This window comes from Octodon degus, unplaced genomic scaffold, assembly GCF_000260255.1.
Source record: "Octodon degus isolate 3935 unplaced genomic scaffold, OctDeg1.0 scaffold00011, whole genome shotgun sequence".
In the NCBI taxonomy this organism is placed as follows: Eukaryota; Metazoa; Chordata; class Mammalia; order Rodentia; family Octodontidae; genus Octodon; species Octodon degus.
The window spans coordinates 16,222,331-16,236,069 of NW_004524587.1; the positions used below are offsets into that span (position 1 = coordinate 16,222,331).

Sequence of the window (13,739 nt, forward strand, 5' to 3'; positions counted from 1 at the left end):
TGTGGTATTTTTACACACTGGAGTATTATTCGGTGATAAAAAAGGTTGAATTTGAGGCTTTTATCGGTTAATGGGTGCATCTAGAGAAAAATTCTGAAGTGAAATAAATCAGACCTGAAAGTGCAAACATTGTATTGTGTCCTTAATGTAAGGATTTGAAAATAAATAAAATCTGAAGGGTATAATAGATACTGTGAAAGTGAATGAATTTGTTCAAAAGGAAGAAATAACTGAGATGAGAAGGACAGGAGAGGGACTGGGGAAAAGAGGTATATCTATGTATGCAAAAAAGATGGTTTGGATAATTGCACTGTGGATTTCTGCTGGTCTGTGGAAAGGAGCAGTTAATGCTTAATTTTTTTTTTTTTTGGTCTTTTTTCAATTTCTTTCCTTTTTCTATTTTCTTAATTTTTAAAAAAATGTATTTAGTCCAGGGTCTACAGGGTCACACTAAACAGATCAGACTCGTGGTGATCCTCCTGCTTTCAGCCTCGCAAGCATTGGGATTACAGGCCTGCGCCACCGCGCCCAGTCTCAGTCACTGTCAGCATACCCTGGGGATGGGCCCAGCACAGCACACTGGGGATCGAACTCCGGTCACTGTGTCTGCCTAAGCAGGCGTTTTAATTCCCTGAGCTATCTGGCTGGCACTCTTTTCTTAATTTCTTACAACTTTTTTTTTCTTTCTTCTTCCAATTTTGCATGCATATATATGGTAATCTGAACAACTAATTTGAAGACAGCACTATGCAGTACAACAAATACTGTTAAATTAATATGATTTTGTTTAGTGAAATTCCGTATCATTTGTAAGTTTTCTGTTTTAATATTGTTATGTACTCTTTAACATTTAAAAAACCAAATTAACATTAAGAACTTTCTTGATTATAAATGCGTGTCAGTTATAGACAATCTCAGAAATCATATAGTAATAGTCATTCATAGTTCTATAACCTGGAGGGCGCTGTCTACTAGGAAAAAGGGGATCTGATGGTAGATATGCATTGAATTGTTTTCGTATTTTACCTTGAACTGAGCTCGAGATGACCACATGGAAATAGTCTTTTTTTTTTTTGCTTTGTAAGTAACGCTGAATTTAGCACTGTAGCAGACAGCCCTGGGCAGGTCTCGGGAGGTCTCAGCGTGTCACGTCATGAATGGGATTTATCATAAGAATTTTTCCTGGGGGGGGGAGCATGGAACCAGGACCCACAGAGACCTGCAGAGATGGTCAGGGACGAGCCAACCCTCTAGGTCTGGCTTGGTGAAAATAGGACGGGACAGGGCAGCAGAGCTGCGTGTGGACCCGAGGCAGGGGCCCCCGAAGCTGCGAGATAGGTGGGGTGCACTGCGACCCTCACAAGCCCAAGGACCCAGGGGCCAGGCCACTTGCTCCTGTGAGCTGAGGTGCTCTGTGCTTGCCTGAGCGCTGGAGGGACAGGCTTCCCAAGCCCTGGAAAGGGCTGGGATCAGGGTCCACCTCTCCCCTGCGGAGCCTACTGCAGACGAGAGTCTAGACGGGTGGTGCTGCCCGGCCACGCGGTCTCCTCTCTGATACTCTGACTTCTCTGTCGAGGTCCTGGACACCCAGAGCCAGTCTGCCTGCTGTGCTTGAGGCCAGGACTCACCCCGGGTTGCTGGCCCTCGCGGCGCATATGTGGACACAGCGCGCCCCCTAGCGGGAATTTTCTCTATGACCCATGCAACGTGCGCAGAATGTGCTTTCTGGTCCAGCCTTTGGCAGGTCCACTTGCTCTGGGAGCAAGGAGGCAGGTGCTAGCCTCAACTCCACTTTAATTGGCTGTGTTGCTATAGGCGCAGGGCCTCCTTCTCTGGGTCTCACCTAGGTCTGTGAATTGAAGAAAGTCATTGGCTCTCAGTAGTGGGCCCTCACCTGACTCCTACCTCGGGCTAAAGGAGTAAAACAGAACATCTGACTCCACCCGGGAGAGCAGGAGCCACAGGGATTAGCTCAGTTGGAGGTGACTTGGGGATCTAAGGGGCCTTCTCTAAGAAGGAAGTAGGGGACAGGGATTGCACAGCCTGTGAGTTTGGGGGACAGGCCTTTCAGACAGGAGGGAAAGCTGAGCTCCCAAGGCAGTCTCAGAGGGTGGCATCTGCAGGAATAGCAGAGCAAGGATGTCCTCTACCAGTGGTATCAAAGATACTGGCAAGAAAGTCACAATCAACTTTTTGCAAAATGCTGGAAATTAACACAACACACAGAAACCATCAGTGTGTCTATCCGAGCCAAAGGGCTAAATTTTGGCTGATACAGTGGGCTTTGTGGCATTTTTAACTTGTTCTAGTTCTGTCCCCACACCCAAACCTAGCAGTAGCCATGAGTCCCAATAGTTTCATAGTCACAGTGAAAACCAGCAGTCCCAAAAAGGACAGAATAGGTGGGCACACCTCCTCAGCCCAGCTTTGGGGAATTGTCCTTGTTGCACCCCATTTGCAAGTTGGGTTATTTGACCTGGTTGGGAGCTCATTTCCCATGTGTCTGTCTCTGCTGGTAAGAGCAGCGGGGGCAAACAGGAAACTGACCTTTAATTCTAAAAGGAAAACTTGAGGAATGTCCATCCATAAGGGATTTTGAAAAGTGCCAGCATGTTCCTAAGGATCTAGTAGCCCATACATGTGGGTAGGGCTGTACGCATGCCCAGGAAGAGGCTGGCTCTTCATTTGCCATTTGCAGTTGGTGTCGCAGTTCTGAGTGCCAGAAGCCACGGCTGCCGGGCCGATGGGAGGAGAGAGCTAGACAGGGTCTGGGGAAGGCTCTGGGTCTTGAGTGTCATTTTCTGTTACAATCCATTTTCCTACATGACTCCAGTGTCCCCCTGCCTTCTGATGAAAGTGGTGATGTATGCTTGTATATGCATATGTGCGTTTCCCATGACCACTATCAGCTCTAGAAATGGAAAAATTCCAAGAATTTTTTTTATTTAGGCATAAAAAAATACAGTACATCTCATGCACCAGTGTGGCCAAAATATGATCGTTATCTGTAGAGGAACCACTACAATGATAGGAAACAAGGTTACAGGAAATGTTTGTCCAATGACAAAGCCGGAATTAAAATTGTTAATCTAAATAACAATCTACTTATTATGAGAAACCCTTATTCTATATGTTCGTGAGAGCTAGAAATTTGTAAGTATTATTAGTAAAAAAAAAAGTCATTATAAAAACCAAATGATTAGTTAAAAAATGTCAGTGTTCTTTCCAGTCCCTTCAGTATGAGAGGCTGTCCCCTGCGTGGGCAGCGTGGTTTGTGACGAAGGGTAAGCTGGAGCGTGTGGTATTTCCTTGCGCTGTCTGGATGCTGCCTCCTCAAGACTTGTGTGCAGCGGGAAGTTTCAAACACAGCTCTCTCTGAGCCACGTAGAGGCCAGGATCTGCAGAGTGGGGCAGGGCAGGGCAGGGCAGGGCAGGGCAGGTCGGGGCCTTGCCTTCCGCAGGTGTGGCTGAGGGCCGGTTCCCTGAGACATGGCAACAAGGCATAAAGGCAACTGGCAGGCTCTGTTGCACAGCCTGCAGTGTTTGGGTGTGGGCCCTGCTAGGCTTGCTGAGGGCCGACACATCATGGATGCTTCCAAGTCAAGAGACAGAAAAGAAGAAAAAGCAATTTCTGGGATCAGGTGAGGCGGAGATGGGGGTGGGTCTTCTGCTCTGGAAACATCTGCCCTTTCACAGGCAAGCCTAGGGGAGTGTTCATGAGGGTCAGATCCGGCTCTCAGCTATTCTAAGCCTTTTGCAGAGGCAGTGGGTGTGGAGGTGGCCTTCAGCCTATGATGTCACTCTTGGTTGTCACTGTCCCTACAGGATGAATTCACAGTTGCTTTAAGTTCAGGAAGCCATTTCCCTGAATGTGGCTGAATGCATCAATGCTCAGTACAGCAGTTACTGGAGTGGCAGGCCAGCAAGGTCACTGCAGGACCGAGGGGAAGGAGCTACCATGTGGTGCCTTTCTCCCTCTTGATGGGCCTGGGGAACCGAGGGAGTGTGAGGGTTCACGCACAGCTGGGGCTCTGGACAGCTGTGCAATGCACAATCGCAGTCTCCCTGGGGACTGGGTTGCAGTCTTCTCCCACAGGTCATACTGTCCACCCCCTGCCACCAGGCAGAGTCACAAAAATCATACCAGCTCCACCAGGGGTTAAGTGTCCGCAGGGGACAATCCCATGGCAACTGAACCTGGGCTGGCTGGCTTGGCAGCTTTGTTGAGCCAAAGAAAGTCTCTGAGTTAGATCTGTGGCATGGGGGCAGCAGGGCGACCTTCCACCGTAGACAATACAGAAGCCTGGCTTTTCCAACATTTATGGCGTCGCCATCACTGAAATATCTTCCTGGGTATTTCAAGGGTCTGGAGCTTGGTACCCTGGGAATAGTGAGGTCTTTGGTGTCCAAGAAGAAAGGATCCTGGGCTGGGGAGTCAGTGCCACCCTGCATGGCTCGATGTCTGCTGTCCGACTGGCCTGCGCTGCTGTGGGTTGAGTCCCCAGGGCCACAGCTCTCTAAGCCTTAATATCCCAGCTCCTCCCAGGGGCTGGAGCCATACAGCTCCGCCAGCATCTTGAACCTGGGCCCCCAGTCGTTGAGGAAGTCGTAATCAATGTCAGAGTCGTTGGAATCTGTACCCAGGGAACTGAGCGACTCCACGATGGACTCCGAACCCTCGTAGTCGTAGATGTGCAGTGTATCGTAGGGCGGGACTCCGCCATCCTGGTCTGCCTCCTCCTTCTTCACCTCGATCATTGTGGCCATCTCCCCAGGCCCGCTGTGCACCGCAGGCGGCCGCCGCGGTGGCTTCTGTGCCGTGGTGTAGATGGGTGTCCTGGCGTCCAGCATCGACCGCGGGGCCTTGCCCGCACCAGCCCTCACGGAGTTGAGCACGGACACGTCGTAGCTGGTGGTGTCCATCTCGCCACCGCCCTCCTCGTCATAGGTGACCAGCTGCTCGTGGATCTCGGTCACGCATTTGCCGTGGGCCTGCGCCTGCTTCCGGAGCCGCCTCCGCAGGAAGATGAGCAGGGTGATCACTGACCACCGGGAGAGAGAGAGAGGAGTGTCAGACAGGCTGGGCGGAGGGGGGGGGAAGGGGTGGTGGTGATGATAGTGGTGGTGGTGGAAGAGGGGCACCCGATTCGTTTGCCTGGGCTCCAGGTACACCTCCGGGACTGGTGTGCTCCACTTCCCTGAGGAGCCCACCCCCACCGGGGGGACACACTCCCCATTGGCTTAAGTAAGGGGATGGAAGGAGCAGGGTGGGCCTTCCTGGACCTGTTCTCCTCTGCAGCCTCCACCGCCAGCACACGAGCCTTCATTTCCTGTGCCCTCACACCAGGGTGGCACGTCTTTCCATGTCATCTCCAAAGGCTAGGAGACCACAGCAGCGGCAGACATAGGGGAGGGGGTGGAGCTGGAATTTTGTGTGCCAAGATTTGGAACTACTGCTCTGTTGAGACTGTGATGCTAGTTAACTGGATAACCGTGCAAGTCGATGTGCCTATTCAGTAGCAGCAGCCACTCTTTTGAGCACCTACTTTATAAACTGGAACCACCCAAGGCGACGCGCACATTATCTCACTCAGTGTAGATTTTATATTTTGGTGGCACTGGGATTTTAATCCAGGAATGCTGTTCCACTGAGCTACATTTTTCTCTCTCCCTCCTTCCCTCTGGCCTTTCCTCCCTTGCTTTCTTGCTTTTCTCTGGTATAAGGCATGGAACTCAGGGCTTTTATACTAAGCCACATCCCCAGACTTTAAAAAAAATTAAGACAGGGGTTCACTAAGTTGCTAAATTGCTCAGGCTGGGCTTGAACTTGTGATCTTCCTTCCTAAGCACCCCAAGTAGCTGGTTTTAAGGTGTGTGCCACCATATCCAGGCAAGGAAATGTTATCCCTATTTTACAGTTAAGCCAACTGAGCCCAGGGTGCCCTGGCCAGGAGGTGGTGTGGTTGCATGTGGGCTTTTGCTGTTTGAGCAGCGGGCAGACCCTGTGGTACAGGGAGCCTCCAAAATCGGGCTCAGACCACCGCCCTGAGCTCTGTTCTAGCCTCAAGGAACTCAACAGGCTGTCACATACCTAAGTGAAGCCCATGTGCCCTGGGAGCCCCAACCTGAGTCTTAGTTTCCTTGTAAAATGGAAATGATGATGTTTCTGTTCTGCTTATATTTGGGAGGATGGTTATGAGATTAAATCAGTTCTGTGGGTGACTGTTTTGCCATTATTTTTATTATTAAAGTCGGGCAACCTGGAGTGTCACAGAAGCCCTGGTAGGGGACCTTCCAGGGGAAACACTGGCAGGGAAAGCCTGGCTCACAGGGCCTCAGCAGCGTAGTGCACAGGCTGATCTGATCCCCAAGGGCTGACTGCTAAGTCCTCCACGGCGGGTAAAGGACAGAATTTACACCCCTGGGAGGAGCCTGCAGCCCTGGGACAGGAACTGATGCCTCTGCCCTCCTGAGGAAGAAGCCATTGCTATGATAACTCTAGTGACAACTCAACCTCACAAGCTGCTTCCTTCCCTCCTTCCTCAGGAAGTCTCCAGGGAGCTCCTTCCAAGAAACCCCTCGCACCCAGCATCTGCGTCTTGGGGGATCAGGAGCCTTAGAATGCTGCAAACACACCTGAGGCCCAGCGGAGGAAAAGTAAAGATCAAAATTGGAGGGATAGTGTAAAAGGAAGGAAAACCCCTGGTGATGATGTAAACTGAGTTTTAAAACATTTCATTTTGGAACTGAATCTTATTTTTTAAGAATTTAAAATGAGTTTGATGTAAATATATGCCCAGAACAGTGCTTGGCATGGAGTAACTTTTCAAAATATGTACATAGCTTATTATTATTATTGCTGTTGTTGACGTTGTTATTATTTTGCGATGTTGGTGATTGAACCCAGAGCCTCACACAAGCTTGGCAAGCGCTGTAGCGTGGGCTGCCCCCAGTCTCAGGTTGTTTGGAAGTAGAGTTGGCCTGAGGGTGGAGAGGGGCCTTGTGCCCTGCATCCACCCATCTCAGGCAGCCAGGTGGGTGTAGCTGTGCCACCCACGTCCCACGCTTGGATCCCTGAGGCTGGGGTGCCCCCTGGCCCCAGCACCTTGTTGGGTGAAGCCCTCAGGGCCTCAAGCCACTGACCTGCGATGGTGAGGATACAGAGGAAGATGGCCACCAAAGCCTGGATGCTGACGCCCGCCTGGGCGGCCGCCTCCTCACAAAAGGTGAAGTGACCCTGCTGGTCGCACTTGCACACGACCACGGTCAGCGTGTTGGTGCTCGTCAGGCTCGGGGATCCGCTGTCGGAGATGAGCACAGGCAGGTAGTGGAACTTGGTGTGCTCGGGGTCAAACGGCCCGTACTTGACTGTGATGTTGGCTGTGTTATCTGGAATCAGCAAGGCCGCAGAATAAGGCTGTGCGGGGAGCATCCACGCTCATACCACACAGCAAGCCGCGCCCTCCGGAGAGCCCTCCTCCCCTGCTCCCTTGCCTTTGCATTTCCGGCCTCTGCACGTGCACACAGGCGCACAGCATTTTGCTTCCCAGAGGTGTTGGGGCGGCTGCCTTGACCTAGCATGTGGCCGAGCCGGAAAGTGAAATCCTCCCTTGCTCACTTTTTTTTTTCATTTTATTTTATTTTATTTTATTTTATTTGAGAAACGACTATCAATGAGACAGTTTCAAAACTAATAGGACAGTTTCAATAATTAATATTATACATTGTTATCTTCTTAGGGGTTATCCATAGTACCAGATGCAGACAGAATATCCTGTCCAAACACTATTAGTACAAATCTTTCTTCTTGTTGAATTAAGTGAAAGTAGCTGTATATCTATCCTAACTATTATGCATATACAGATACAAAATGGTCCTTCCTTTGTATCTCCTTTTTTTTGTTTAGTCCTGTCAGAGATGGGTATTCCATTGGCATCTAAATACTATAGGTGCGTGAATTCAGCCAAACAATCCAACACAGTCCAGCAGTCCACACTAGTGGTGGGTTATCTACAGAAGTTGTTGACTTGAGCCTTTCACAGCTCAGCATATTAATATGGCTTTACTTTATATACCTCATTTTTATACTTTTCTGCTGGATGGTTAAGACCAAGATAATGCAAGACCTGTATAACAAGAAATACTGACACACTTGTCCTCTCATTTTTCCCCAACTCCACTGCAACTACAGGGCTTATCTTCTTGGTCACAACTAATTACTCCTTCAAACTTTCACAAGCAATTGGGCAGCAATTGCTTGAAAAAGTCTTTCAGCATTGGCATAGCTTCTAGAACTGTTTTTGCTTTCTTTCTCTGAAAAGTCATCATTATAAAGGAAGTTTGCAGCAGTGAAAACAATGCCCCCATTCCCTGGAGGAGGAGAGAATGACTGGATTTGCCACGGAGGGCTCCCTGGCAGTCTGCAGCGGGCTGTGTGCTCTGTGCAAGTAGCTCTCACCCTTACCCCAGCCCTAGTCACTCTTTTTCTGACATAAGAATCCCCCAGAGAGCTTTTTAAACATCTTGATTTTCAGGCCCCTCCCTTCACTCCAGTCAGATTAATTCAGTGGCTGTGTGCAAAGGCAGGTACTCTGTCTTTGCAGATTCCTGGGAGGTTGTAAAGCTGATGGTTTGAGGATTTACTTAGGCACATTTGGGAAACCAGCCAAATCCCAAGGATTTCAAATGAAAGCCAATTACATTTCATTATCTGTAATTTCATTTCAGTCTTAAGTCTATTATGATTCAAACTGAATTATATGCCATTGATACTTTATAGGAGAAACTAGAGATTTTGACATTCGGAATGTAAGTAACTCTGAGACCAACAGGTTTGTCTCCTGATTGCATCTGGGTTTTTTTGGGGGGAGGCATTTAGGTTTTCCACCCTACTGAAATACTGTGTTCATTTCAGGTTACCAATGGGAGTGGGAAGATAGGTATTTTTGATATATTATTTACTACTTGTTATGGCTTGTGTCTAGATGTTCTACCAAAGCCTCATGTAGTTATAGGTGGGAAGTTCTGAAGTTGGTTGCACTAGGGTATAGGAATGTTGGTCAAGGTATGATACTGGAATTAAGGCTGTGATGTGGGTGGCACCAATCAATAGAATTACAGTCTGCATGTAATATAAAGGGAGAGAAGGACAGCAGATGGCTGCTGCTGCTTGCTGCTTCCTCCTGGCACACCATGAACTATTTCTCCTCTGTGGTGCTCCTCCACTATGCTGCCTGGCCTTGGAGCCAGATGGTTATGGACTAAAACCTCTGCAGATTGTGAGCTGAAATACACCTTTCTTCTTTTGATGCTGAGTGTCGGGTACTATTTCTCACCAGTGGGAAAAAAAAATAACTAAAACACTACTCAAGACGTCTAAGTGTTGGATTATTTGTCATCCACACATCACAGCCACTACTTCCTTCATCCACATATGCACATAGTTCTTCCTCTGGAGTATTCATGGCCTCACATGATGCTCTGTAGCTGATTCTCTGGGTGTGACCTTAATTTTCTGGACCACCTTAGCCTTCTCCCAAGATAGCAATAGTCTTGCCAACCGAGGACCGGGAGAGACAGCCCCCGTGCCTTAGATTTAAAGATTTTCTCTCTTTTCTGGAGGAAATTTTACAGACTGTGGATGCTTCTCTACCTCTGGACTTAAGTCAACTCAACACTATCACTTGGGTAAACACATATGCACTAAAAAAGCTGATTGGATACTACTGACCTCACATGCCTCTCTGAGCTTTGACTGGGGAACCAGATCCTGTTTAAGGGTCACCTAGTGGTAAGTAGCCATTATAAATGAATTAAAATTTACTATATTTGGGGAATTTATGACTTCATAGTTCCAGTATTCATGCTTTAGGGGTGACCTTAAAATTCCACGTCCTATAGCAATTTGTAATTTCACTAAGGCACTGAGAAACACAGACTTCCTGGTGTGGGAAGAGATCCTTCGACGACTGAGCTGACCTATTGCCTGCACTGCCGTATCTATTTTGTATCCTCCTGACTCCAGCATCTTTGAGGAACCCACAGGCCACGTGCAGTGGGCAGCTTGGCCAGGGTGACTGATCATTGTATGAACCAATTCAACAGTGTGTGTGGCAAGAGTTGTACAAAATATCCTGTGACATGCAAATCCTCATGGAGGCCTTCCCCCACTGGGTGGCCTAGTCCTTGACTTTAGTGCTTCAAGGCTCAACCTCAGCCCAGCCCTGCTAAGAGCCAGCTCATGGCTCTGATGCTCACCATGATTGTCTATGAGGGTGAAGTTGCTGTCATCAGTGCCCAGGGCGAACTTGAACTTGACGTTCTGTGGAGTTATATCCTTGTCTACTGCAGAAATCTGCATCACCAGCTGGAATATGGGAAATGGGGGATAAAGTCATTGTTGTGTTGGGGTGCCTGGGGTTCAGCAACAGAGACTTTGGGTTTAGACCTGACTATAGCTGCTGCTCAAGGGTCACCTAGTGGTGGAACAACAAACTGAATGGTTCCCACAAGGCCACTTCTTCTCTCATTGTCTTGTCTGCTCCACCCTCACTAACCTCTCCAGAATTCTCTTTAAGTTTCACTTTGTCTACCTGTAAAATAAGGATAAGCTTACTTCCCTCAGTGTTGTTGCACCTTCCATTAAGCTGAGTGGAACTCTAGGGTGGAAGGGACCCCCCACCCAACCCACATTGCTCCCAGCCAGCCAGACTCACCTTGCCCTGGGCTGCATTCTCACACACTTTGGGGTCATAGGGCTGAGCAAACTCAGGGGCGTTGTCATTCTCATCCAGAATTTCAATGTGGACTTGCACAATGGATTCTTTCCCTGTGGGGTTCCCTGCAGAGAGAAGGAATTGTCACCACAGTGGGTTAGCTGATGCTGGCCTCTGGTGGCTGAGAGATGTTTGGATGGGTACCCAGGCAGGGTGTCTGGTGAAGGTCACTGTTTGTAAGAAGATGGCACTATGGACCTCTGGGAGAGAGAGACCAGGGATGACATTCTGGATAGAGGAATGTGAGGAAGATGGGGTTGGCTAAATCTTCAGACACGAGGTCATTTGCTGACATGTAAGGAATAATTCAATTAAGCAAATAAATATAATGTATTAAATAATATAGTTTAATAATTAGATAGTGATGTAATTACTTAAGTAAAAATTCACCCACCTTCTGGACCCCGGTGAGATCCTAGGGATCGTGGGACTATTAATTGTTCTTCTTGATAGTGGCTGTGACTTTGTCACATATATCAAGGTCACAAGACCCGATTGTTGCCCTTGCCTCAGTTAGAAACTACACAATTTATGGAAAACCTAACAATCTCAATCTGAAAGCTGTTTCAGAGTCTGAATTCAGCCCTTCATCGGTGCAAATAGCTATGCCACCAAGGAGCTTTTCAAAAACATCCTTGATAATCAGAACCACGTGGTGCTTGGCAGTGGGTTTCTTTGTCCCCATCTTTGCTCACTGGATCAGAATCTCCAGGAAGGAGTTGAAGAAGCTCTCTTGGGGCCAGGGAGATGGCTCAGTAGGAAAAGCACTAAGTGCTACCCTGTGCAAGGGCCTGAGTTCAATCCCTGGTTCCGAAAAAAAAAAAAAAAAAAAAGAAGCTCTCTGTCTTGTAGGGACTCCAGGTCATTTTCATCACAGGGGCATCACTACTACACTGCCAATTTGGAACATCGCTTCTCAAACTCTGATGTGCATGAGATTTTGATTCAGTCTGGAGTGGGAGTGAAGACTGCACTTCTCACAAGGTCTTAGGTGATACAGATGCTGCCAGTCCGAGGTGAACACTAGGTATGATAGCGCGCTAACCTTCAGGCCAAAGAGTGCTGCAGCGGGCTTGTAATACCTCTAGTGACCCCAAGGGACAGATTTATGGCCACTTTGAAAGAATGGGGGCAAAGACCCATCTTCTGCATGACGGGGCTACTCACCGTTAGAATCCAGCTCATTGGCCTCCACAGTCAGGTTGTACCAGGGAGAGATTTCTCTGTCCAGTTCCTTCTCATTGTAAATATCACCCTGTTTGGTTATTTGGAAGAATTGGCCCTTGTCACTGGTCTTGCGGATGGAGTATCTGCCAATGAGAGTTTTATGTTTTTCTACTATTTTTATTTACTAAGTCAATCTTCCTCAGCATGACAGAAGAGGTCCTTCAGGATCTGTCCCCGGCATCCTTCCCCATCACCCTCTCCAGCAGCGTAGACCCATATATCAGCACTGAGGCACTCAGTGTCACGAGGTGATGTCTGGTCTGGGTGGTACTGCCATCGTAGGAGTGAGTGGGGTACCTGAGACTTGGCCAGTAACAGAGCTAAGCAGGAGACACCATAATCAAGGTACCACACTAGAATTGTTTTCAATGATTAATAAAAAGATATGAGGGAAACAGCCAGGAAGAAATGCAAAAGGATCTAGAAGAGATGAGGTAATAATAGAGAAATCTGAGAATGAAAGATGTGAAAAAGTCTTCCAGAAACCAGGAAAAAAAGTTAAGAAGTGAATGTACACAGACATGCACACACGATGAAAGTTTTGCTATTCCTGAGAAAGCTTTAAGAATAAACATATCATATCAAATGATAGAAAGATAGTAAGAGAGGGCTGGTGAGATAGCTCAGTGGTCTAAAGCACCTACTTAGACCAAGCTAAGCTTAGCAAAGCACAGGGACCACGGTTCAATCCCCCAGCACCACATGCCAGCCAGCCCCCCCCCACCCCTGTGGGTTGAACTGGCCACACACACACACAAAAAAAAAAAAAAAAAAAAAAAAGAAAGATAGTAAGAGAACACTTTCCTAATCTGGAGAAAGATCTGAGCCTATAGACTAAAAGGTGTTATTTATATCAGGCATAATTGTAGAAAGAAAATATTCAGATATAGTCTGATGACACTGGAATTTCAAGTTATGTGAAGAAACCAAAGAGCTCAGAAGTTCAGGAAAAAAATAAATTCCTTATGAAGGAAGAGAAATTAGACTCACACCAGATGATCCCATAAAATTAAATGTGAGAACAGACTGACAGTATTTCTTAAGGGAAGAATCTGTAATCTGAGGACTGTAGGAGCACACTCAGGTCTTAAAGTAATAAGGGAAAGAACTATTTTTTTTTTGGTAACTATGTAAGAATTAAGGAGATATATCACCTACAAAAAAGAAAATAAAAAAGAATAAGTGGGTAAAATACTTGGGTTGTTTTGAAAACTTGTTTTAGAAAAAAAAATCACAATATGAAGTTAAGACCTGGTTTTGGAGGAATTTCAATGAAGTTATTGGTTTCTTTATCATACATATAAAAGCAGCAGTATGTCATAATTTTAACTAGAAAAGCATTATATTTTTTAATGTATTTGGTACAGGGTCTCACTACACAGCTTGGACCCATAGTGATCCTCCTGTTTTCAGCCTCCCCAGCACTGGGATTACAGGTGTGCCCCACCACGCCCCATGCTGGGATCGAACCCCAGTCCCTGCACTTGCCTATGCAAGTGCTAAGTCCACTGAGCTATCTCACCAGCGCTAAAATTTTTACAGGTAGAAGTGAACTCGTAGAAGCATTAATGTAGATAATACATCCAAATGTCTAAGAGTGAAAAAATTTTACAGAAAAGACGAGGGACAAGAAAAAACTCTTACAATTGAGAAATGTAAACTGAAGAGATACATAAGATCAAACGAATTACTTATGATGAAAAATGTGACTAGGCAGAACACAAAACATCGGTTTAG

The 13,739-nt window shown here is 47.2% G+C and overlaps 1 protein-coding gene across 1 annotated transcript in view; it reads right to left on the minus strand.

Moving 5' to 3' along the window:
• Positions 1 to 2,926: 2,926 nt before the first annotated feature.
• Cdh5 (cadherin 5) overlaps positions 2,927 to 13,739 on the minus strand; it is a 37,392-nt gene continuing 26,579 nt past the window's right edge. Inside the window, exons 8-12 of the mRNA XM_004626041.2 lie at positions 11,943 to 12,085; positions 10,716 to 10,840; positions 10,258 to 10,366; positions 7,144 to 7,389; positions 2,927 to 5,042 (exon numbers count right to left, since the gene is read on the minus strand). Of these exons, the coding sequence (XP_004626098.1) occupies positions 4,525 to 5,042; positions 7,144 to 7,389; positions 10,258 to 10,366; positions 10,716 to 10,840; positions 11,943 to 12,085 (1,141 nt within the window). The 3' untranslated portion in view covers positions 2,927 to 4,524. The remainder of the gene's footprint in view (positions 5,043 to 7,143; positions 7,390 to 10,257; positions 10,367 to 10,715; positions 10,841 to 11,942; positions 12,086 to 13,739) is intronic.